Below are 27043 nucleotides of genomic sequence, written 5' to 3'. Positions count from 1 at the left end.
AGCACAATCAAGGCTTCTTTATTTGTTAAATAGAACAGCGTTCAGGTTCTCCGCCTCCAGCCTTTACTTAGTTTGATCGCAAACGCCTCCACGCGTTACAATTTCAACCGTTTTATAAACAAACATACCATGGATTAAGGTCAATTCTTTTTATTCCCTAACAATGTCTTAATTGGATTATTTACAAATCCTTTCAACAGCAGTTTTAAAATACCAAACTCTTATTTTTATCAAATGACAATAAATAATTTCAACTATTTCCTTGTGTCTTAATTCATTTATTTCTGAAAGGAAAGCTGCTTGTAAAATAATTTCTTGGCAGTGCACGTCAAGAGATGTAATTTACGCGCGTTACATTTAGTCAAAATATTCAATGACTATCTTCCTGATCCGCTTTGTCACAATCAACCAAAGCGTTCTGATCGTAGTCAACTTACAAAAAAATACACATATTGTATATTTAAAATCATATCAATTAATTGTAGCATGTAATATTACCAGTTCTCCTGAAAATCTGCCTGTTTCAACAAATTTCAGCTTATTGTCTCGTTTATAAAATCTTGCGGAGAAAAGGACTGTACCGCTTCAGTTGATTAAGTTTCTGATTGACCAGTAACATCTCGAAATGGATTTCCTTCACTTCCTACCACTCAAAATCAAGCCACGCGCGTCAGAAGAAGGATGACGCCAGTCATATTTATGTAGTATCTTCCTCTTTGACTGGATGACAAGATAGGGAAACCAACAAAAAGCTTCCGTTACGTAACCAATCAGAAACTTTCCCAAATTGGAGAGTACGATACGGTTAGACGTCACTTGGTTTTTGTTGATAATGGTACGAGGTTTTGTATCCACAAATATATTTTCCAAACCAGATTTATTTTGTCATTTTGTGAAATGTTCTTAGCTGCCACCAATATAGGATGTGACTGGAATCCACTCGCCTCTTGATGTTATTCGTCATCTCAATACTGCAAAGAGAAAATTGAGAAAAGGTGTTAGCAATTTTTATCTAAAACGCTGCAGATTTCCCTATAGGACTGAAAGGGGGGGGGGGAGTGGATGGGGGAGGAGGTCAGGGCTTTAATCGTTAGCTAAAAAGTCGAATCAACCATATAAATAGTAAAAAGTTGATCACATAAAAAGTCGAGTTGACCATATTAAGAGTCGAATTGTCCATATAAATAGTAAACTGGGTCATAGAAATACAGAGGGAATATTGATTGATTCGGCGCCCCATAGAATCACCTTAAGGCACTGCTAACGCTCTGACGAAGGACTAACGCTCGAAACGTCCGCTTTAAAAACTCTTGACAGTGGCCAATTTACATTATCAACTAAGTTGATGGAACCAAATCATCTTCCATTAATAGGTCGATATCACATCCAGCAAACTGGCAGGATCAGTAATGTGGAAAGCCACAAGTTAGATGGTGAATCTTAAGCTCGGAAAGGGGTTCAAGGATTGAAGAAAGATGTTGCAATCGACAAAGCCAGCTGGTAGATTATTTTTAGCGTTACAATGAAATCTCAACTTACCTTACAAATCAGCTTGATCAGATCACGTGATACTTTGTCTACGTCATCCAATGACGTTGTCAGGTAAATGTCATTGGAATCTAGCACAAGGCTTCTGAGCTCCTGATATACCACTTTGGACCCAATCCCCACCGCAATAACACGGACTCCGTTTCTCTCGAGCGGGTGAACCGCGTGGTATAATGAGAATGTGTCAGATTCTGTGGCAGACTGCGGGCCTTCTGTAATGAAGACTAGAACTTTGGTTGGCTGTGAAGCTCCCGACTGGCTTGGTGGTCGTTTTGCCTTGAACATCTTCCTAGCTGCAACCAAGGCTTTCTCCTTTCTGTTGCCTCCACCGAGACGGGGTAGAAATCCTACAGCACGCTGGAGAATGGAGGAGTCGCGGTAACTGTTCATCCCGATGGTAGTGAAAGCTTTATCACCGTATATTACAACTCCGATCCTGGTGTCCTGTTTTGAGATATCGTAAAAGGAGGAGAGCCGCTGAACAAGCTGTTTCTGTTTTTGGTATCCCTGTTCGCTGACGCTATCTGAAGAGTCGACAGTAAATCCGACGTCTATGTTTTTGAAACAAGACTTTGGCTGGTAATTACCGGCTGATCCCTGTGAATCTGAAAAATTATGACGGATTAGAACGGGAGAAATGAAACAAATACTTTTTAAAGAATGCTGGGTCGCCCTGGCAAAAGACGAGTATAATTGACATCATAGTACACCAAGATTCTAAAACCTTCCAAGTCAGTACAATCCCAAATGCCCTGGCAGCCTTGGCATATGATGATGACAACTGTTTCGAGCACTTACTTTCAAATCATTAAGTCAGCAAATATGATTAAGCAACACCTCTAAAACACTTACTTTCAGCTGCGTCGCAGGCTGTGCGAGCAATCTCGTGAGATTTCGTGAGCAGGTCATCAAAATCATTCACAGTGAAGATGTCGCGATCCTTTTCAACAATCAACCTTAGCTCATCGCGCGAGAACTGGTCACCAACCCCAACAGCAAACACCTTAACACCGAGCTGAAACAACAGCACCACGGCTTCCTCTAAAGGCGTAGCTTTCAGATCTGAAGATTGCTGGCCGTCCGTTAGTAGAATCAGCACATTTGGGAGCTTTTCGCGTCCGCCTTTCAACTCACCAAAAAGCGAAACAGCTGCCATTTCAAGACCGTTGTCGATTCGCGTTTGACCTCCCCAGTATGGAATCTTGTCAACAGCATCTTTAAATTCGTTGTTGTTGTTGTACTGTCCGAAACTGATCCATAACTTGGCTTCCCGGTTGTAAGTGATAACACCAACGTCCGTCTGCGTCTCTGAGATCGAAAATGTGTCTGCCACTCTTTTGATAAAGTCTTTTTGTTTTGGGTAGTTTTTGGCTGTGATGCTACTTGACATATCCATAACGAAAGCCAAGTTGATGCGTTCTTTACATTCAGCTTCATACAATAAATAAAAATAATCAGTCAATTATTTTGGACTTCGTAAACAAACTTTGTCAGTTTACAACACGCAACTTTTTTTCATTTCCTAGAGATCAAAGCGGACAACCCCGAGAGGGCAATATGGGCCTTTCTTGCCCGCGCAGATAGCCAATTAGAACACAGGATTCGCTTCATCTTGCCCACGGGCGCTGCCAGCGATATAATAAATAAAAATACTTACCTTGGAAAGGTTTTACTTTGCACGTTTTCAAAGCAATGTCGGTTGCCATGTTAGCCAAGTTAGCAAAATCACTGACGGGGAACACATCTTCTTTCCCTTCAGTAACTTGATAAAGTTCGTTAAGATCGACTTCGTCTCCAATTGCCACTGTATAAACGCGTACACCAAGCTTTCGTAAAGGACTGACAGCTTCCTGAAGGGGTATCGTATCTGGATCTTGACTCTGTCGTCCATCTGTAAGGATCACCATGATTTTACGTTTTCCCGAGCGTGTGCCGCCGCTGGTGGAAAACACTTGAGTAGCCGCTAACGCCAACGCTTTATCAAGGCGCGTCCGCCCCTTCGTATGTGGAACACGGTCGACGGCGCTTTCGAATTGTGCTGCATCGGCTTTGTCTCGAAAGCTGACTTCTACTTGGGCGTCACTGCTATATGATATTAGACCAAGCTGATGGTCTTCTATGGAGGGATCGAATGCAGAGGCAAGAACTTTGATGAAGTCTTTTTGTTTAACAAAGTTCTCGTCACTGATGCTTCCAGATGTGTCGACTACGAAGGCAACGTCTGTGTCATCAGAACATTTCACAACTGAAAAGACACGAGGAAAAATGGAAGATGATGAGTTGAGAAATTAAACTTAAAAAGTCCTTTTCAACTCTTTGACCTCTAAGATTGACTTGCATCTAATTTCTCCGTACAATATCACTCCTGAATTGCACATTTAGGTCACGAGAATAAAGGAAATGATCATCAACTGAAGAAGCTCTTGATTGCTAGACAAATTCTCCTTGTCAACACCTTAGAAAATGTATGGAGAATATGCATGCTTAAGTTAGGATGTGAAGCTAGGTTAATCGACTACCGAGTTCAAAATTTTTTGCACAGCTTTAAATACTTTTTATCAGAGAAATTTTAACCAAGCAGTGGCCAGAGAATTGGCGATATCTTGACGGAAAGTTACTTAGAAGGAAAAGGTATGAAGTTTTTGCATTTTTTTAAGGCCATAACAGCCGTAGTTACCTTGAGGAGGACGCGTTATGATATCGCACGTTTTCCTGGCCAATTGGCGAGACTTGTCAACCAAATTATCAAAGTCCTTTATGCTGAAAATATCCTCTTCTTTCTGTACTAACTTGCGTAGCTCCGCCATTTTGACTTGATTGCCGATCGCGACAGCGTGAACCTGGACCGAGAGGCGGTGCAATGGAAGGACAGCTTGTTGTAGAGGTAGGGCGTCGTATTCTTGACTCTGTTGCCCGTCTGTGAGAATGATCATAACCTTTGGCACACCAGGCCGTGCTCCACTTTCTTCTGTGAAAACGTTCTCCGCTGCGAGCTTGATAGCTTTGTCAAATCGTGTTCCACCAGCCGCGAAGGGAAGTTGTCTTACTATCGTGCTAAAAGCGCTCTGATTCATGTGATCTTTGAACCGAATGTGCAGGTTTGCGCTGCTACTGTAGGTGATGAGGGCAAATTGAGTCATTGTTGGAGTCATGTGAAATGATTCAGCAACTCTTGTTACAAAGTCCTTCTGCTTCTCAAAATCTTGCTCTGTCATGCTCTCAGACCCGTCCATGAGAAAAGCAACATCAGCCTTTTCGGTGCAGAGAAGTTCTGAGTTCAGAGTGATATAAGAAAAAAATCAATACCTAGAATTTTAGTTTTAATTATGTGAGCAGTTGATTCTGCAAACAGTTATTCACCGAATTTCGTTAATGTTTTATATCGTTCACGCAGCTAGGGCCAGAGTTATTGTGCCAATGCTTCAAAAGGAACTGAGTGTTACTCTGCTCGAGCAGGCACAAGCATAAGTAATAGGAACTTTACAAGAACTGTCCCAAGTCAACGCCCAAGGACGTAGGCAAGGTACGGGTAAACGAGAAGTTTTAGTTACCTTTCTTGGATATTTCCTTTGCTTTGTGTTTAGAGTATTTATATTCAAAGTTTTAAGCCAATCTCTCTATCTAGTCTCCTCCTCAGATCCCTCATGATCGAGTGGATTGACTACAGATACATTTGGGCCTGGGCACGACAACAAAGCTTTACTGCTCTTCCATTCTGCCTGGTTTGGAGTATATGCTTTAAACATCCATTGGATTACAAAGCTATATACATATGCTTTGGCTACACTGTTAGTATGCGGTTGCCTAATTTGTGTATGCCTCGTTAACATAAGGATCTGGTCTAAGCTAATGTACATTCTCTAAAAGCTTCATTCTTCAACAACCTACCGGGTCTTTTGATGGTTTCACAAGTTTTGTTTCCAATCTTTTTCACGTCATCTAACAGCTCGTCAAATTTATTCACTACGAGAATATCTTTTGGATTTGTTACCATTTGTTGAAGCTCTACCATGTCGATTTGGCTCCCGATTGCTAAGACGAAAACCCGGACGCCAAGATGGCGCAGGGGAAGCACCGCTTTCTCCACTGGCACAGCATCAAAATCAGCGCTCTGCTTGCCATCTGTAAGGATGATCAGGACTTTGGGGAGATTAGAGCGAACTCCGCCGCTAGGAGAGAACAGCCCGTTGGCCGCTACGCCGAACGCTTTGTCAAATCGTGTGCCACCGGCTGAAAATGGAATTTTGTCGACTTCGTCTTGGAAACTGCGCAGGTCCAAAAGGTCTCCAAATTTCACGTCGATGTTTGCGTTACTGCTGAATGAGATGAGACCGAGGTGGGACTTAGTTTCGCCGACGTCGAAGGTAGCTGCAACTTTCTTGATAACGTCTTTCTCTTTTTCAAAGTCTTTTTCTGTCATGCTTTCCGACGCATCCACCAGAAAGGCAATATCAGCGATTTCAGAGCAACCTAGTTATCAAAGGAGAAGGGTATGGTTAGCGATCTTACATCGCTTCCGTTCGATTCTGAAGCTTTAAAAAAGTAGGTCTGCGCAGGAAAAAATGTCAAGGCCTTGTGTTCCTTTTTTCGATATAAATCAAGTATACAATATTCTCGCTTTCGCTCGATTTTAACTTTTTTTTCCAAGCCTACTTAAATGTTTAGCTTCAATTCCACTATAAAGGTTCAGGACATTTATAAAAGAACGCGGAGAAAATCCGACTCTCATTGTACCTCGTTATTCATTGATACCGAAACTGCTCGAACCCAATATGGCGGGCGTTCTATCCCTTAGCTTCATGTTTGGCACAAATCATAGGTTATATCCTTTTTGGCGTAGTCCATCTTACGAGTCAAAAAAATTCAGCGAATAACAAAGGGATATTCGCTCGGCGCACGGAACTATGGATGTGAGGCACACGAAAAACTTTTCTTGCATTTCACCTCAGAGATCCGAGCGGCGCGCAAAAATCAAATTCTTTTTCCGCCGATATTTTTTGGACTCGTGAAACAGACCTCGTCGAAAAATGGGACTTCACTTAGTCTAAATAAATCAGAGTCTCGTAGAAACACTTCTCTAGAAATTTTTTTTAGCTATAACGTACCTGTGCATGGTTGAACATTACACTCCTGTGTCTGCCGATCTCGACCAAAGCATTGTTTTCCGCCATTGGTTGGGGCCGGTTTGGTACAGGTTCTGGTCCTCTCTCGCTCACCTGTACTACACAACTTTGTGCAGGCCGTCCAGTCAGTCCAGTCACTCCACTGGCCATCCACTGTGAAAATGAAACATATTTAAGCAAGAAGGCAAATTTGGTTACTGAAATGTCGATGCAGCGATGCCCTTTACCAATTTTTTGTTGATGATCCGACGCTACAGAACTGAGCGCTCATTTACAAAATTACGGCTTTATTGTCTTTAAAGGAAAAAAAAAACACGCCAAATGTGTGAGAGAAACCAAAGTCGGTTACTATTTTAACTAAAAAAACACTTCTCACTCCTACAATTTTTCGATATTTTTTCTTGATTTTGGTAAGATTTTTCACCTGGGCAAGTCTGCGTGTTACAAGGCCGAGTCTCATCAGGTCTTCCCGAACAGTTTTTCCCACCATGTTTGGGTGGGGATTGGTACAGGTTCTTGATCGAGAATGGAATCCACCGCCGCAGGACCTGGAACATTCCCGCCATTCTGTCCACTCGGTCCAGCTTCCATCGACTGAAATCATTTCATAAATAGATTAAGAATTCGGAGCCACAACATCACGCGATAGTCTTCTAACTTACCACCTTTCTCCTCATCAGTTGTTTTTACCCACGTAAGGACCTACTATTAAAATCCAAGTTCCGAATCATAACGGTTGCTTTTACGGCTCAAATTTTTAACACTTTTGTAAGTACTTCTTTAGAAATCGCCATGGATACATTATCTTCAATTTGTTCGTTCCACATTTGTTCCAACTACGGATGACATCGGAATTATAATTTCTGTGAGATGAAGCCTATTCAAACACTACTTGACATCTAAGGATGTCGTTTCGCAAAAATATGTAAGGTAGACCCTCTAGGTGACATTTCCTTTCCCATTCATTTCTTGCTCTACAGTTATCCCCACCGCTCTTGAATACTTCTTAGAACCTTCCTCTTGACATATTGCAAATAAACTCTCGTATCAAATATCAATTATCTCATGTCAGGCTTTTTTCCACATCAGTTTACCTGGACATGCGTCACTGCCACAAGGTCTAGTCTCGTCTATACGACCTTCGCAATCTTTTCCCCCATACGCGGGACTGGGTTGAGTGCACGTGCGGGCACGCGTCTGAACTCCTCCGCCGCAAGTTCTTGTGCATTCTGTCCAAGGTTTCCATTCACTCCACTGTCCATCAACTGTGTACAAAAACCAAAGGTGAAACTTACTTGGCATCATTCGGTTAACGTATAGTTTTCTTTTATTGTTAGAAACATTGTTGGTAGATAAGAAGCAATATAACTCTAAATAAAGTAAAATAAAGTTTACAATCGAGCCAAGTCGTTGGAGCTTATTCTGATTTTTGTACCTTGAAGCGACTGCATTGCAGGCAGCCCCATTCTTCCCCTTAACCCCTCCCCCCTCCCCCACCCTACGTTTCGCCAGGCTTCCTTGACATTTGGCCGCACCTCAGCCATACCCCTGGGTCTAAACACACAACACGGTGACTACGTTAGGGCTTAAAACCACACCTCTCAGCCCGGAGTTTGCGCACTAACCGCTGGGCTACCAGTTTCCCACAGGTATTTTTGAAATTACAGGAAAATTGTTAAGCAACGGTGAGAATCTTACTTGGACATTGCCTGGTGTTGCACACTCGCACTTGTTCTCCAGACCCCTCACACGGTCTTCCTCCATGTTCTGGCCTGGGGCTATCACATTTTCGCTCTCTTGTTTGTTGTCCAGATCCACATGTTTTGGTACAAGGGCCCCAGTCCTTCCAGGGACTCCAGCCTCCGTGAACTGGGGAACAAAAAAGGGAAAATAACTTCAAGGTGAGAGGCATGAATTTGTTGAAATTGTTCACCTAGATTGCTTTTGAATCAATATGTATAGAGCAATTTGATTTCTTTTACCTGCACAAATTTTTTCCTGGCATGATTTGATTTGCCTTCCCAAGCCGACGCAATCCTCCCCACCAAACGCTGGGGGCGGATTGGTACACGAACGTTCCCTTTCTTGTGTTCCAGTGCCACAAGTCTTTGAACAGGATGTCCATTCCTTCCACTCACTCCACTGACCATGCACTTTTATAAAAAGAAACATTATGTCTGATGTTCCCAACTTGATAGAAGTTTTTATTAGTAGAAAGGAGTTTGTGACTCCATTCGTACAAGTGGATTTTACTCGATGAATCCATTAAAATAACAAACTAACCTGGGCATGGTATTGTTTGACATGTCTTGGTTTCCCGACTGATACCATCACAATCTTTCCCACCAAATTCTGGGCGCGGTTCTGTGCACGAGCGTTCACGTTCTTGAGTTCCGTTACCACATGAAGCTGAACATAGCGTCCAGCCCTTCCATTCACTCCATCCACCGTCAACTGTGCAAGAAATTTGATAAAACCACCATTAATCCGGAAAGCCCTTCATGAAAATTAAAACTCTCGACAGAAACCGACGTTGGTTTCCAAATCCTGGAAGGAAAGGTTTTATTATTTCGCTGAAGAACGGATCACACGCTAACCTGGACAAATTCTCTCGCTACATTCCCGTGTTTCATCTGCTGATCCCTCACAACCCTTGCCTCCGTGAGCAGGTGCTGGTTCTGTGCAAGTTCGAGAGCGTTTCTTGAGTCCAATTCCACATGTCCTGGAACAGATAGTCCAGTCCGTCCAGCGCCTCCACTGACCGTCCACTAGAATGGTAGTAGATAAAAATTAAAACTTGATCTCAATTTCTTTGCTTATTTACCTCTTGAAAGTCAGTAACTCAGCAACTGCATACCTTCCCCTCCCTGAGCCAAAAGCAGTCGAGTTATAACAAGTTAAGGTTAAGGTTGTGTTAGGGGAGGGGTAGGTATGCAGTGCCTTAGATACTGACATTGATCCTTATCTTTGTGAGGAAAAATAGCTGACAAAGTTAACCGTTGACTTACAACAGGTGTCTTCAAAAAAAAGGAAATGGTAGTGTAGTGCAGTGTTGAACTACTTGCAGAAGTCATAGCCAAGGTAACCGAGCAGCAGAATTAGATTTAGCTGAAGAAGAAATAGCTCACCTGGACACACATTCTGATTGCAGGTTTGTGTCTGTTGTCGTTCTCCAATACAGTTTCTACCACCAAAAGCAGGTGATGGATTGGTGCAACTTCGTGTTCTCCTCTGTTCTCCGCCACCACAGGATTTTGTACAAGGACCCCACTCTCTCCAATCACTCCAACTACCATCAACTGTTAAGGAAACACTATCATGTTAAGACTCTATGTGCATAGGATCAGTAACAACTAGGATAGTAACAGAAAGCTCCTTCTCTCTTGATTAAAATCAATTACCATGTCAAAAGTGATTTTAGGGAAATTGATGAGGCACCTAAAAAACTAACATTCATTAAGAGAAGTTTTGGTGCTAAATTTCCATATCTAAGAATTCCTTTAGCGAAAAACAAATTGTTCCACCTTCTCAACTCATTCACAAGGCTGGGTTGTGCTTTTTTAAAATTACTTATTTACTTTAAAGTATTTTTTTTGCCAGTTCAGCTCAACCGTAAAACTATTTAACAGCTTAACGTTTTTAATAGAACATGCGGACGAGCCTAATTAATGGTCAGGTTCCCTTCCACTGATAACTCGAGCTTCACTCATATTGGATAGCCGAGGGACCGATGAAATTCACTGATGTACGTTTGCATTTACCCAAGGAAGTCTCTTAAGATTATTTACAGAAGGTTGAATCGTTTAGAGCATGATTCGTTCTAATCAGGATTACCGATGTTGCCCTACATTTATCTTGAAAGATTTGATATAGTGGACGCGACAAAAAGACTTTTCTTGAGGTTTAGTCTTGAGCCTCCAGTAATCGATTAAAGATTGATGTGAAGGAATAATGTATTTAAGAGGAATCGCTGCTCTTACTTGGACAGGGCTGCGTATTGCATTCACGAGTTCGTTCACTTTCTCCGCTGCAATTTTTTCCACCATGTGCTGGAGGAGGATTTATGCACGTGCGAGAGCTGTTCTGTGTTCCACCTCCACAAGATTTAGAACAAGTGCCCCATTGATTCCACTCGCTCCATCTACCGTCGACTAGAAATTACAAAGATTCATTAAAGTAAAGGAATCACAAATTTTCTTCCTGGAGCCAGTCAAACAATAAATAGAGAATAATACATGGGCACGCGTAGATATGGAATTTCTCTTCGAGTTGAACACGAGAAGAGAAATTTCATATCTACAAGCAACCATGTATTATTTTGTTTATCATATAAACACAATAGCCCTTTATTGGGAAGAAAAGCCGACTTCATTAATGAATGAAAATAAATGAATCGGCAATCCTCGAATAATAATCGTATAGTGCGTTAGCGCTGACTCTTTAGATGGAAAAATGCGTTGAATCATGAGTACAAAAACAACAATGGTCGTAATTTTCAATTTACAAAATTCTTATTTATTAAATTTGTCCTTACCGACAGAAGAAGTCTTTCAAGTAGTAGCAAATCTTCCAGTTGTCGATTTTCGTTATCAGACGAGAGAAATGCTAACACCGAAGCCACTGAATACGCAACTTTCGGTTTTTCTTTTAGTACATTGATTTTCTTCCCTTTCTAGTAAAGTTTGAACCTCATTGTCTGCCAGCGATACGGATTTTTTGGTGTTTTAGCCGCCATAATTGGAGAAAACTCCGACCAACAACTTGCATTGAGAATCGTGAAGGCTTTGCCGTTCATTCATCAACCAGACCGAGTAGCGCCAAAGGCGAGTGACGTATAAGCAGCTGATGGGCTATATCAACACACGTGAAAAAATACGATATTTTTTTTTACGTGTGTTGTTACGGCTTTTCTCAGGGCCAGAAATCCTTGTATAACACCGCAGTTTATGTGATAATTAATGTTATTATCTTACTTGGACAGGGCTGTGTGTTACATTCACGCGACCGTTCACTTTCTCCGCTGCATTCTTTACCGCCATGTGCCGGGGGAGGATTTGTGCACGTGCGAGAGCTGGTTTGTGACCCACCGCCACAAGATTTCGAACACCTGCCCCATTGATTCCAGACAGTCCACCCACCGTCCACTAGAGATTAAAAAGATCATCAAATTTTGAACCTAGTCATATTTCCTTTTTGGTTTGACGATTTCAAACAGGTGTATGTTTTATATCATGACTCTAATCAACATTATGAAACCATAGTTAACGGCCGATGAAACAAAGAGAAATGAAATTTTCTTTATGCGGGACTCTTAAGTGTTTTATGAGGTGGTTTCCAATTTGCGGTAAATGGATGAAAAACTTCTCCAAGATGCGCTGCTGCCAAATACAATTTAAACTCCACTTCCAAGTGAGGTTGCTTAAATACCGTTCGGGCTGTTTTAGACTTAAAAGGATTTGTATCGTTGTTATAAGATAATTTTTAAGTTCTTCATTTGAAATATGTGTTAATCTTGGACATTCTTAGCCATTCTCGTATCTTTGATCTGTTCCTACTTTCTTGAAGTCTCTCTGTAACAACAAGGTCTCTTAAATATTTCAATGTTTCCTTCCGTTAGAGAAATTTTCCGCTGGTTGTCGGAATAAACTTGGTATTGCCTCGGTTTTGCATTTTTCGATATGTAAATTCATCCAGAAACCTACTACCACGTCCTTAATCAATCAGATTCAAAACTGAAAGAACTGGTAGTCATTCGCCTTTTCTTGCGCTTCAGGCAGTTTATTTGTTACTAGGTTTTGATTGTCTCCTTGTGATTCCATCCTCTGCCATGATTGGCTGTTGTGAGTACTTAGGTTTTGCGATACTTAATCGAAATGTATAAACTGTCTTTATAACGTAACTCCTTTGACCTTAGTCAATTTTGTACCTGGACAGTTATTTGTGCTGCAGTTGCGCGTCTCCGTGCTCAACCCTGGACACTGCTTTCCTCCGTGTGCTGGTGGTGGATTATCGCAGTCTCGAAAGCGTGATTGAATTCCGGTTCCACATGATCTCGAGCAAACACCCCAGTCACTCCATTCGCCCCATTTTCCATCCACTATAAAGAAAATTAGATGACATTTCTTCTATTAAACGGTTTTTGTCGGAGTCATCGCAAGTTCTATAGAGAAACGCTTGACAGAGAAAAATTTTTTTATTTAGTGTTGAAAATAATCCAAGACTCTTTTGGTCTTGCTTTGCCACGCTTTGTGATTTGTCCAGGAAGGTCGCGCCATCATCTCAATCACTCATATTCAAAACTTAACTCAATTTGAATTCCAGCGCCTCGGTCTGTTTGCTTAATTTTTTCTCCGAGTTCTCATTGGCTACTGTTTATTTCCTTTGTCCTGATTGGCTGTTATGATGACCCTCGATTTGATTTTTGGATTCTCTGTAGAAAAGCGTCATATTGTTTTTTGAAACACTGGAACTTTCACTCTTCACATAGCGACAATCTGTTGCCATTTTTCTGATAGATAGTTGTTTTGAAAATTTCTGAGGATAAACGCTGTTTAACTTTCATTACTTAAGATTTACTGAGAGTAATATTACAACATTTTTAAAACATGTAATAGGAAGAAAGAAAAATTGTAGTCATGGTTTACTGTTCAATTAAACAGCAAATTCTTGGAGCTAAAACAATATGAAATGCATGACAAACAGTACAGAGAATTGAAGTTTTGATATCGGTAGTCAAAGGCTTAAACGTTTCGCAAAAATGTGTAAACGGATATTCTACATACCTGGACACTCTCCAGCTTTGCATGCTTCTGTCTCCTCCCCAGCTCCCTCACACTCCAATCCACCGTTGGCCGGGGGAGGGTTGGTGCAAGTTCTAATACGTTTCTTGATTCCGCCATCACCACAGGTAAGACTACAGGAACCCCAGTCACTCCACTCAGTCCAAGATCCGTTTACTGTGGTAGATTTCCAGATGAGATATCAGTGAACCATGAACCAAATCAAATGAGCAGGATCTAAGTTCGTTTTAATCCTATCCTCTGATATATTCGTGCAGGGGTGCTTCATGATTTCACTTCTGGTATTTCGAAGTCTTAGCTAAAGATAACTTTTGGGCTTCTTTTGATTTAGCGGTCATTTCCTCTTCTCCATTCCTAGTTAATTTTGTATTCCCATTCTGTTTTCTTTTTATCAACAAACTACAACCTTAGAGTCTACTCACGAGAAATCAAACTCTTGCGAATTTGATCGAAAATCATTTTCCCCTGCTTTTCTGTCATATATTCATTTTAATTTTGCACTTAATAACACGAACAATGTTCCACTGTCACCCATATTAAACCGCTACATCGTGATTTTAAATCAATAATAACGGACGATAGAAATAAAATAAAAAAACGTTTCGTTTTGTAAGAATCGAGAGTCTTTCTCAAAGATCGAAACCGGAACTTTCGATCCGGTGTCCAGTGCAGTCTAGTCCAGTCCAGATATATTTCATGATCTCTACGTCTCCCACTATTCTGGTTGTTTCCGGAAGAGAAGTTTAATAAACATCAACTATTTGGCACTTTACCTGGACAACCTTGCGTATTGCATCTCTGAACATCGTATCCTTTGCCAGAGCAATCTCGGCCGCCATTTTTGGGCGGTGGATTTATACAGTAACGTCGACGTCCCTGGATCCCTCCTCCACAAGAAGCAGAACAGTCACTCCATTCTGCCCAGGCAGACCAGTTACCATGAACTGAAACGCAAATGATTCGAAGAGCGTTATCGATATCATAAAAATTAATAACCCGATTTCTCGATGCAACGCTTCTGATTATATTAAGTTATATCCCTAATGATAACCAGAAGTAACTCAGAAATATCTCCTCCCTCTTTGGAAGGGTAAGTGCTACATAATTAGGGATCTCTGTCGAATTGCTGATTTAAAATGCCTTAAGATGCATTTTTTTTCAGTAGCCGTGAGATCTAAGCAGAATAAGGAAATGCGATGATATTTTAAGATTGTTATCATTGTTCCGCGGAGAAAGTAATGCTGATGAACTGATCCACCACAAATCGTATAATTTGATTGTTGTTTATTGAGACGATACTGCAATTATTCGATTTCTGTGGCGGGCCGCTGGCTACAGGTTAGCTTAAAGGCTTGTTTCGGGTTAGCAAATTACACTAGACCTTTCCTTTTGAAATTGATTTTCCTGACTGAAATGTGATGTAAAGTACAAAGCTTAACTGTCAATCAATGTTCAATCAATGAAACAATCTATGGACCAGTGGGGGAGATAACAGTCTATTAGCTTTCGGAGCACACTTCCCTTTAACCCTTCAACCCTTTCACTCCCAGATCAAATTTGTAATTCTCTTTACCGTCAACCATACAATTCTTTTAATGTTAGTTCAGAGAATTTAGTATTAGATCAAATAATTATTCCCAAATTGATATTGTTCTCTATTCTCATCACTTATCTTGTTGATATTGTATTTATATCGTAAGGAGAAATTCTTTCTTGGTCACTCATGAGAATAAAGGATACGATCACTAACTTAAGTAGCTCTTGATCGTTTAACAGATTCTCCGTGTTAATACCACAGGTAACGAGTAGAAAAAAGTGAGGGGAATATGCATACCATTGTTAAAGTGTAAAGGGTCAAATAAAAGAATCTCGAGAAGCAAGCAACTTGGGATTTATCATCTCGCCGGCGTTCATGTTGTAAAGTTTAGCAATGGGCTTCATGTCAATAAAAAAGATATAAGCAATTTTACCTGGCTGTAGTTGTTTACATGTTTGAGTAGCAACCTTTACACTGTCTCTTGCCAATTGATCAAAATTTTCCGCCCTGAACAAATTCTCATCCCTGTAACCCACCAACTCTAATAACTCGGTAATATCGATAGCGCTCCCAACACCGACAGCAAAAATGGTCACGTTCATGTCCAAAAGCGGCCGTACAGCCTCGTCCAGCGGCGTACTATCGTTCGTCTCAGTTTGTTGTCCGTCTGTCAAAATGACCATCACCTTGGTGACGTTAGGACGCGCTCCACCCTCGGCGGTGAAGACTTTTTCGGCAGCAAGTTTAAGTGCTAAGTCGATGCGTGTTCTTTTTCGTTGATGTCGCACTTCGCCCAATGCTGCGGTGAAATCGTTAACGTTGGTATATTCCCCGAATTTGATGTCGACTTGAGCGCTCTCGCTGTATGAGATAACGGCGATTTGTGATTGGTCGGGGCCCATCTTGAAGGTTGAGGCGACTTCTTCAACGAATAGTTTCTCTCTTTTAAAGTTTCGTCTGGAGATGCTCCCCGAAGAGTCCACCACAAATACGATGTCTGATTTCTGAGTACATTGTTCTGATGGAGGAGTATATAGATCAAATTAATTCATTTTCATTGATGCGTTCTTAGAAGGAATTGTAATCAAACAAGAGAAGCAACGCCTTGTGGTTGGGTTCGGTTATACACTCGCAATCGTCTTTTCCAGGTGCTGAGTTAGTAAACGGGTGAGTCAGTGATCGTAGCGTGGATCGAAATAACTTTTAGGGAGAGTTTGCTTCCCAAATACTAACGGACCACCTGCAAAAGGGTGGGCTATGAAAGTTTTAATTCCTGGTCACTGCATCATAGTCTTACTGACAAGAATGTGAAATGCAGCGTTGAAATGCGAGTGTTCAAATGAGATTTCAGTGCAGGCAGTCGAGCGGAGGTGCCCGTTTGCGATTATGAGATTATGTGTCAGCTGCCACTTGATATGTTTCAGTTGAAAGTCTCCTCAAATTTATCTTTCTTACTTTCCAACCCAAAAAGAACATGGCACGAAAAGAAAGTATCGAATTAGTTTTTCAGACAATTTTTATCATCTTATGGAAAAAGTGATAGTGAATTTGCTCCTGTTCATAACTTTTGAATGATTTGCAGCATGTCATACTGCATGCAACAAGTTATTTATAATTTCTGTGGTTTGTCATTCCTTTCAATGTCAAAACAAGATTTTCTTGACAGAAAACACCAGCTGGCTAACAAAAACGTTGTAGCATTTCAAAATACAGGTTGCTTCACTGCATGCAGGCATAATATAGTTGACAAAGTAGTTTTTATTCGCAGTCACAATTCTGGAAAAAAAATTTAGATTTGCTGTAATCTATGGATTCCGTGCAAAATGTTGCCAAAGTGAGTTTGTAAGAATAGGAAAAAGGGTCTTGTGACAGTATTCCAGGAGAGATTACTTAAAGGTGTCTGTCTTAGAACGAATACACTTTGATATTATGATATAGTTGTTATCACGTGTTAATTGAAAGTTAAGACTTCACCCAGGAAGTGGCTTTCAAAGGGCTTTTCAAATACATTTCATGGGGTTATATTGGAAGCTTTCTAATGTTTTGAGCATTTGAAAGGAAGACTTGTATTGATGCTCAAAATTTTCCGTTTAAAATTGCCTCGGCCTTAGAAGGTCAGGGCAAACCGCAAAACCGCACTAGTTTAAATAGCATTTAAAAGATGCTTGTGTGAAGTATACTTTACTCGATATTGTAATGCAGTCCTCCAAGCAAGGCCGGCGGAATGTTAATTTTAGTCATAGGAAATTTTTGACCCTGAAAGAACGTGACAAGATTTAATTGTCGCTTTGCATGTCCGGTTCCAACATAAATACACAAACGAAAAGCGATATAATCGCGGCAAGACAGCCCCTCTTTCTTTGTAGTATTTGATTCTTTTTGCCAAAAAACGCAAACTCTGATCCGGTTTATGAGGCTTAAAGTGATCCGCCAGATTCCTGTTGAGTGGCCTCTACCGCTCTCAAGTCAGTACTAATTGTCTTAATTCGCAATGTTTACAAGATGAAAAAATAAAAAAAGTGACTGGCATAGTTAGCTTCAATAATCGCTTCCTTTCACACAGCAGCTATCAACATTTTTAGGGTGCATCAAACTTGAACTTTTCCTGAGAAAATCCAGTTTCGAAATTAAAGGGAAATGTTCATGGGATATGCTATATTTAGCAAGACCTTTTAAGACGATTAGCTTAAAAAGCTTATCTTCAAGGAAATAAAGCCTGCATTAAGGAATTTCAGCCAAGTCATGGAGAATGAAAACAAGAATTTTCTTTCTTTTTGTTAGTTATTCGTGGAACTTAAAATATACATAGTTTTAGGTGTCCGTTCATTTTCGCTAATTTGTCCTCGGAAAACGAAAAGAATTTTTACAGCCAAAGATACGTGTTCCTCGGCAATCATGAGCAATCAATTAGGCAGCATGGTACCTACATGGGGGTACTACGAGTTTGGTAAACATTGGCGAGATATCGGAATATCACAGTGTTCCTAAGATCTTATCGTAAAAAACAAAATACTAAAAGCAATATGGCTGAGAAGCTTTCGGGTCTGGCTAGGGCTCAATGACTTCTAATTATTGATTAAATCATTTGTCTGAAATATTTTAGAGACTTTGACCTGTTGATCGTTCCTTTGTTGGTAGAAATTTTGCTTGAATCTCGTCTTCAAATAGTCTTAACTGGAATTTTTAATCGACGAAGGTAAATCAATTTCTTAAGGATAAAATAAATATTAGAATTGAAAAGTTTGATACTTGATTCTGGCGACAATGGTATCCAGTCAATATATTAAGGATGTATGGCAAATCATTAAAAGGTTTTTTGGTAGAATACGACTTCAGAACATGCAGATTTACCCACAGGATATAAAAAGACGTGTTGAAAACGAAACTTTTCCCCATATAAACAATTCTCCAAGCGAAAAAAAAAAAAAACGTTCAAAAGGGATGCAAGACTAATTACCTAGAACAAAATGAGCAATCTTGAATTACACTGATTTCAAATTTCGGCGAAATTTTTCAGTTCTTTCTTCAGTTTTCCGCTTAAGTTAAGTCCTACTCGGAGAGCTAACTTTCGTAAAATTTTCCAAATAGCAAATTAAAAACGCTCCAATTTCAGAAGAAATCGGCTTTTTGTCGAAACAACAATGTGTTTACTTACTTCTTTCACCTGACTGAGAATCCACCGTAACAAGAATCAGGGCAAAAATCACGAAAAACTCCGCGTACAAAGTCGCCATGTTCCTTAATTCACCAGTCGCTTTGACTTCAATGAATCCACTACCTCTGTAACGTCGAAACGCTCAGCTGAATTTATAACGAGAGAGGCGTAATTCGTGTAAATACCTCCGCATCAGTCGTCACCTTGAGGAGTTCAAGGATGGATTAAACTATGCGCCGCTTGTTTACAATCATTACATTTAGAAATCTGGGCAGGACTCTGACGAAAATAAACAGCTTCCGCGTGGGGTGTCACTCACAGTTTATGATTGGTTTCCTGCGCTAGTGTCACGCATCCTCGCGCAACGGGCTGTTGTCAAATATTTTATGACCAGTCACGTATAAATGAGCAGTATTTGAATTTTCGCAACACAATTTACATAATAATGATGCCCTCTAATCTCATTTATCAGAACCGTCGCAAGTTGTTATGGTATTTTGGTTGTTCTTAAGACAAGATCAGGATTTTTGAAATTTCCTTTGAATTTGCAACACCTTAATTTTAGAAAAGAAGCTGTGTTGTATAAATTCTCGTCGTTTCCGTCGTTTCAGCCATTTTGGCCCATTTTGTGGTCACCAATTCTCTCATGATTGCAGAATTGTTTGTTTAAATAATTACCACACCTTTCTAACGTAAAAACACCCACCCAGGCTGACCATTTTTCCACATAGCCGTTGTATAGTCTCTTCCACTCTCTTGTAAGCCGTGGACCGCGGAAGCAAACCGACTTCACGTTTGTGTAACTTTCTTTGGTGTTCTGAAATTACAGAACCTCTGTGCCATAGATTGGTTTTGCGCAAGCCAGCTTTGATTTAATTTAATCACAAGAACTGTCACTGTGATTTCCCATGGGGTTCAACGCTTACGTTATCTGCAACTAAGAGATCTTCAAAAATTTTCCGAGATTCATCGACTTTAATAGATATTTTTGATAAGGATGATTTCACTGCCAAATGACATTTCACAAAGTGACGAAATTGCCCTAAGGAACATCAGAAGTGAACTTTTGAGTTATGAGAAATTTAGCTGTTTACCTGCAACACGCAAATTATCAGACCTGAATCTTCGAGGTGAGAGTTATCTCAAAATATTTGTCAGAATGGAAAGAAAAACATCAGCGTGGGGCGAAAAGACCAGAAATTAAAGAAGATAGGCAAGGATTGTTAAGGTTGAGACGAATTACAAAACAAATCACGACTGAATATTTCGGTCAGGTTTTTAACAGGCCGCCGTAAGATTGCTAATGCATACAATTACAAAAACGTGCTTTTTATTCAACAGTTGTAAGACCGATTGTTCCTAACGAAAAAAACTTAACGAGCAGTTCCTTTGTCTTCTTTACTGTATAACATAATAAGCGAGTATCTATAAAAGATAATGTCAGACAAGGTTAATAGAAGGTCTATCAGTTGCCGTGTGAAAGGTTTCAAAAAGGTTGAAATATCGCTTTGATTTAGAGCGAATTTGGCTTTTTAAAACGAAAAAAATCAAGGCTGTGGTTTTTAAAGAGAATCAAAAGCAGGATAAGATGTTCAGGTAAGGAGGAGGAAGTGTGTCTGTGTGTGTTCTTTTTAATTCCAAGAAGGCAACGGTTGTTGCCCACGCGACTTGCTGGTTGAGTGAAAATTACCGCTGATAATTTTGATGAGGGGGAGGAAGTTTAATGGTGAATGAATCTAAACTAGATCTCTTTGCCACGAACATAAAGAATCAGAGGTAAACAATGGTCGATACTAGAAGAACTATTAGGGAACCGTTTAAAAACCACAATGGCAGAAACAAAAGAATTCCGAATTCCAATGAGTCATTAGTGAATAAAAAAAAGAAATTCCTGTATTTTGTAGGCGTTGGATGCCAGACCACAACTTAAAATAACTTCGGTTTGCGTACTTCAAAGACGAGAGCTCTGATGGCAAATTTTTCAAGTTTCGCTGCGTTCAAGGCCTTCCTCACGAAAGCCGAGGAGCCAAGGGAGCTCTGGCGGAGCTGCGGAAGGCGAAAGGACTCTGAAGAGGGGCGGATATGAAAAAATGTTACGAAGTATGAATATTACCGATTTAGCGAAGGAATTAAAGCCGGCCATCTATGTGGTCTATTATCTAGAAGCTTCCACGATCGTTTTCAAATATAACGTACTTTGTTCATGTACAGGGTGAGATTTTGGTTAGGACTAAAGCAACAACTTCTGGAATCCCAACTTGTACAGGAATGACCGCCGAATTCACCTGAAATTATTATCTGTCAAATTTGACAAATTTTGGGCGAAACTACGCTCAAGAAATCGAAGCGAATATCTCATTATTCTTTGACTGACTGGGGTTATAACCTTAAAAAAGATAACATAACGTTTACTATTTGATTTCAGCATCACAGTATGGAACACCGGAAATATCGTTATTAGAAATAAACCATTGGGCAAGGTGTGGCTCAGTTTCGCTTTTAGACACTTTAAAAACTTTCATATTTTCTTGTTTTTCCTTTGGAGTTTCTTAATCGATTAGTGCTGTCGTTATGCCAACAGTTTTCAACAACTTAAAAAAATCGATCAAACTTCTTGCTGGCCTTGGTGTCATCTGAACAAAAATACTTCAAGATTACTTCCCATAGTTCTCACAACAACTGGTTATTTGAAATAAATAGGAAGCGGTAATTGGATAGAAACTCTTAATATTTGTTTATACAGTGCCGACTTGAAGTGTTTTCGATTCAATACCTCCTTTTCCCTCAATGATTTCTCAGACAGCCAAATATTCGTAATATATGGCTATGAAACGCGTATCTGATGCCAAAATAAAAAGGGATTTTAATAGAGAAAAAGATTTTTTCCTATCATTGATTCATATTTTCGCAATTTCCTGGCAGCAATTCTCTTAAAGAATAGAAGGTGCTAGACAGCATGAATTGTTGCGCCCGAAACCGCGGTTCAGACAGAGGTTAGCGTAACAGCCGGGTGGCCACACCTCTTCAACACAACTTTTGAAGCTGCTGAAACGTTTCCAAATGGTTAAATACTTTTTATTTTCTTTTTGACCTATTTTTATCTCAAAATTATGCTGTATAGGAATGGATGCCAATCAGTGGATGGATGCAAAAACTAAACCATGTTTCACTCGTTCACGAATAAAATGACACGATGATCTGAATTACAGGACGCTTTGTTTCCATTTCCTCTGAAAAACGGAGTAAAAGTCCACTTTTCAGCGAAGCTGAAGTTTCACGGAGCTCTGAATCGTCTACAAACCACATTAGGAATAAACATTCCGAACTTTTCGTTTAATCAATTCTTTATCATATAGTTAAAAGAATTACCAAGCAAGTTTTCCAAAATTTTGGACCGTAGGTTAAGTTAGCGAAAGGTGACAGTTGAACATCTGTTTAGAAACGTTGGGGTAGCTGAAGAAAAAAGGGGGGCTTTGTTTTACGGTTAGAAAATTGAGAAGAACAGAAGTTTTCTGTGTGTCTAGGCGCGTGCTAGCGAGGCATCATTCACACTTGTACGATGGGGTTCTTTGTTAAGCCACACGGAGGAAATATTAGTTGTAAGAAATATTGATCAACTCAGACTAAGAGTGGTTTGATTCAGTTTTTAGAAACTTAATTGTTCTAACAGAGAACAACAATGATAAAGGACAAGAATTGAGTGGAGAGGAAATCTGCGAAGTGAAAGTTTTTTGTCTGGTTTTGAGACAATAAAATTGCGGTTGTAACCCACGCGCCACGATTGAAATTAGCAGTAATCGTTATTTTAGCGAAGTTAATTTTGTTGATAGATGAATCTTGAATCCGTATCAAACGTTTGCCCACCCACAATTTGACATGTAAATAATTAGGGAAGAGACAGGATTATCCCAACAGGAGATCCTGCAGGAATAACGCTCTTTTGTTTGGGGAAATGCCAAGTTAGTTCATCATTACTTTTTTCTAACAAGGCGAAGGACAAACAACACAGAGGAAAGAAATCCACATACTTGGTAACCCTCAGGTATTACGTGATAGAGGTCAATAACTTATAACATCCAGTATTGTGTTGTATTATACTTAGGAGTCAGATAAACCATGGATTATTCTACTGAAGTATTAACTGGTTTATGTGTCAATATCTCGCGAGGCGTGAAAGGCTGGTACCGCTGACTCTTTTATGATCTAACACGGATGGGGAACAGCGGAAATTGCGAGGCGTGAGAATCGTGCCTTCCCAGAGACAAAAATACTGTTTTCTGCAGTTTGTGACTGATGCATGTAAAAATTGCAGAGATTTTTAGGCGTGGTGATCTTTCACACAGTTTTTTATCCGATTTGGTGATCGAAGTGTCAGCTAGATCGGGGTTAAATCCTTTCAAAATTTCCTGCCGCATTGGTCGGGCCTTGGCTCAAATCGGAAGCGAAAAAAATCAAAATCTTTTGTATGTCTTTCAATAAGATCTTAATGGCATTAATATAACAATCAAAACCACTCAAGATTTATTAAATCACGGATCTTTCACAACATTCGGTAACGAGCAGTGAATATCGGAAGACGATATTTGACATAACATTAAAGGTAAAGAGTATCAGCCATTTACTTCTTCTCCTCACCAGTATAGCATTTTTTTATGCTTAAGGAAGCCTAGATGATCCCAAAACAGTAATAATTGGTCTATTTTTGCAAAGCTGACGGATGGTTCTGGTGTCAAATGAAGCTCGTCTGACCTTTTGTTCAAATGTCTGAGAGGAATCGGTGAAAGATTCCTGATGTTTCTTTTTTTGACATTGGTGTGGGTGTTTATTGAATCAGTTGCGCTTTTTCGGTAAAAAAAAAAAACCAAAAAAACAGAATGGTGATATACTTAACTGCCAAAGGAAAGAAATACACAAACAGGCGAGACACTACATTACCCAGAATCATTTGGCTTTATTTCTGATACGTATTCGGGAAGGTACTTCATTATCGAATGAAGCATGGTTCTCTCTTAATCGGAATCCATTACAAAACATATGGCATCCTCGCCACGTGTTTTCAACAGTGGCATCAAGTTGCTTTCTGGTCGTGCTGAGCTCCTTCGCAGACGTCCTTGAAATGTAACGCAATGGATGACCTTGGATATCATCCAAGCTTCTTTTCACGGTCAGCATTAGATTCCATCCACCAAAACCACCTTGGTCGAGAGGGACTGAGATGGAATGATGGACAACTCATGACTTGTTATACTAAACTAAAATTAGGAAGCTACGACAACATGCCGACTTATCCCGATGACCTAAGTGTATTATTTGTTTGGGAAATTGCGTCAAAACTTTTTACTCAAGAAATGGTAAGTATTAATTTATTGTTCGATTGTAATATTTTAAAACATTTTACGCAATTTTATGCAGATATTTCACGTATTTAAAAGGTGCCCAGATGTTACGTAGTTTTGGTGGATGTCATCAGGGAACATCCACCAAAACTTTGACCAAAACCATCAACAATATATTTTTTTAATTTTATCTATAGCCACTGTTAGATGTTCAGGGAGACAAAAGATTTATACTACTAATTAGCAGTTAGTGCTCTGGCTAATTATGTTTTATGGTGCACAATTGCTGACCGACCAAACGTTCATAGTGATTATCATAACTCTTAACACATAGAATAAAGTGGTTTTGGTGGATGTTTCTTTCCATCCACCAAAACCACCATAGCAATTTCTGCTACTTCCTTACAGAAGACTGATGTGACCTGCTATTTGGAGTACATAACCACAATCTATTTCTTTGTATGTAGAGATATTTTGCAAAGTTCTTGAGTCAGCACCTTTTATTATTGAAACCATAATCATAACATGGTGCACAATATAGAATACAAAAGGTTCTGGTGTGGCAATCATGTAATCTTGAAACAGGAGAGTTTATAACTGACTTAAACTGACTTAAACAGACATTTGCAACAAAATTCCAGGTCCAGAAATTCTTCCACTATTTCCGCTAAAATCATAACCTTTAAGTACAACAAATCAGCACATCAGTAATTGTTATCAGGGGTCTGAAAATCCTATCAATCTTTCACATTTATTTCAAGTAACCTTTAATTTTGCATGGATGAATAAGTATACACTCAAGATGCAGAATGTTTTACATTTTACAAACTATTTCCCTTTTTATGGATAGACAGTGAAAGGCCTTTGCCACATTGGAATCAAACCATTGTATACCATGCATTTTGTGATAATTGTTTGTTTTTGCTCACAATATCCAGAAAAATGGAGGGGATAAATCTAAATAGCAAATTCTATTAATGGTTAAAATTAAATAACATTGGAAGATCAAATTAACTTTGTACTGTTTAAAATTCAGTTTTGGTTTCTTGCTTATTCCAGCCTCTTAATATTCAAAAGCATTCCTTGTCATTTTTGTGTTCTTCTGTGTATATAACTTGAAAAATAAACACAGAGAAAGGAAACCACAAAGGATTAAACTTGAAGCTAAAGCAAAGTTTAAGTTGAGCCATAGCTGATCCAAATACTGAGCACTTTGTATTGTAACCCATTTAGCAGTAAAGTTTATCTATATGTCTGCCAGCTTGTCACAAGTCTTACCCCTCTCCTTCAAAAGTCTCTATAAATAACTTTTTCTTTGTGGTCCCTAATTGATGATAAGTATATTACAGCTCCTCAATTTCCTTCTCTCAAGACAAGGTTACTCTAAATTTAACAAAGTAATGGACTTGATAAAACTCAAAACTCAGCTGGCTGCTACTTGCAGCCTTAATTTCTTGATACCAGTATACAATAATCAATATGTTATAAATAAGAACCCTAATGCTTAATTTAGTAGTGATCACCTTCCTCCTTTTCATTTGCAGACCAGACTGGAACCTATATAGGTGTGTTTGCTTGTTTTGAGTGGGGATGGAAGAAAAGGAGTCATGCCGCATATCTGATTTATTAAACTGGATTTGTTCTGTTTATACATGGGTAGAACTACTTTGTTCTCTGAAAAAAAAAATTTATTGCATTTTTATTTGTGCTTTGCAGTCAAACTTCCTTGTGTCTTGGAAAAGAAATCTTATTTTCTTGAAAACAAAATCTTTGTTTTCAGCCTTCTGTAATAGGTAAATATAACAGTGTAAGATGAGTGACAGTGTATTTCTCAATTTATTTTTTGGAATGTGACAAAACGGAAGTGTCATAGCGTGATAAGGAGCCAACATATGATTGCTTGATAGAAAGCAAAAAATGCAGAATTGTATATATTTTCTCCTTTGTCAGCAGCATATGTTAGTGAAAAGTTCTTATAATTGTTAACTTCTAAACCATCTTCAATTTAGCCAAGATTGAAGTGTTATCACGTTTGTCCTAAAAGTATTCTGAGATCGATGTTATATGACCCATTCATGTATTTGACCTTTCGAATTAGCAAACCATAGTTGACAGTAACACAAAGGTTGAGGATAAAAAGAAATTATTATTTACAGTACTTCTTCTGCATCTTTTCGTTTCCTTTTCTCTCCAGCTGTTTTATCTATGCCGTGTTGGCAATTGAACACTTTCCTTCCCAAAATTAGGAAAGGCACACCAGTAAAAAACGAATTTTTGCTCCTTAAATATCTCATGCATCTTCCCCCAGTATTTTGTGACTTCTGTCCGAGGAAGGAGGTGTAAGCATTAAGTTAACCGAATGATTCCACAATTGTGGTATCATCCAAGCCATGCCAGAGGACTTGAACTAGATAAACTAGTGAGAATGCACAATAGCGATAGCAAAGCTTTGTAATGCCACCGGTGTATATATATATATATACACCGGTGTTCCCGAAACCTTTGACAGCTTTAAAGAAAGAAAACTTCGTCGTCAATCCTGTTTCAAATTCCGCAATAAGTTTATGAGCCTCATCAACAGAATTTACGTATCCTAAATTATCTGCATGTCTACCATCAAGCAATGGTTCGCGACTTAAAATTCTCGCTATGCTGTTTCTGTTTGTTCCTCAAGATTCATGGGATTTACAGCTTCGGATGTTCGGCTACATCACTTGCGAATCTTCGGTTATGTTTTGCAAGTCATTAAATATTGCATCTCAGTCCCTCTCGACCGAGGTGGTTTTGATGGATGGAATCTAATGCCGACCTCTTTTCACGCGGTGGAGAGTAAAACGCGAGGGGTGTGGGAGGGGGGAGGGGGAAGGGAGGAGAGGGGAGGGGCAGGGAAGGGAAACGTAGACTACTTCGCCTCCAGTTAGATTATATTTTACGTTTTCACGTAATTCTTGAGACGCTAAGACGATTTCCTTTGGAGCAGGAGCCACGCATAAGGAGAAGTTATAAAGAAGAGAGACTTCTTTTTTCATGCAAAGCATAAGTGA

The 27043-nt window shown here is 39.6% G+C and overlaps 1 protein-coding gene across 1 annotated transcript; it reads right to left on the bottom strand.

The window, feature by feature from the left end:
* Nucleotides 1-134: 134 nt before the first annotated feature.
* LOC131785765 (uncharacterized) lies at nucleotides 135-18935 on the bottom strand. Its single transcript, XM_066173012.1, is given in 22 exon segments — nucleotides 135-971; nucleotides 1540-2153; nucleotides 2401-2979; nucleotides 3206-3793; nucleotides 4226-4819; nucleotides 5437-6018; nucleotides 6654-6824; nucleotides 7096-7173; nucleotides 7176-7265; nucleotides 7766-7936; nucleotides 8370-8540; nucleotides 8654-8824; nucleotides 8955-9125; nucleotides 9269-9439; nucleotides 9800-9970; nucleotides 10652-10822; nucleotides 11645-11815; nucleotides 12598-12768; nucleotides 13454-13627; nucleotides 14245-14415; nucleotides 15442-16026; nucleotides 18664-18935. Coding segments are annotated over 22 exon segments (5850 nt in total). The 5' UTR covers nucleotides 18743-18935; the 3' UTR covers nucleotides 135-965.
* Between the last annotated feature and the right edge of the window lie 8108 nt (nucleotides 18936-27043).

The sequence above is a fragment of the Pocillopora verrucosa genome, chromosome 10, assembly GCF_036669915.1.
Source record: "Pocillopora verrucosa isolate sample1 chromosome 10, ASM3666991v2, whole genome shotgun sequence".
NCBI lineage: Eukaryota > Metazoa > Cnidaria > Anthozoa > Scleractinia > Pocilloporidae > Pocillopora > Pocillopora verrucosa.
This window is presented reverse-complemented; position numbering and strand designations above follow the sequence as displayed.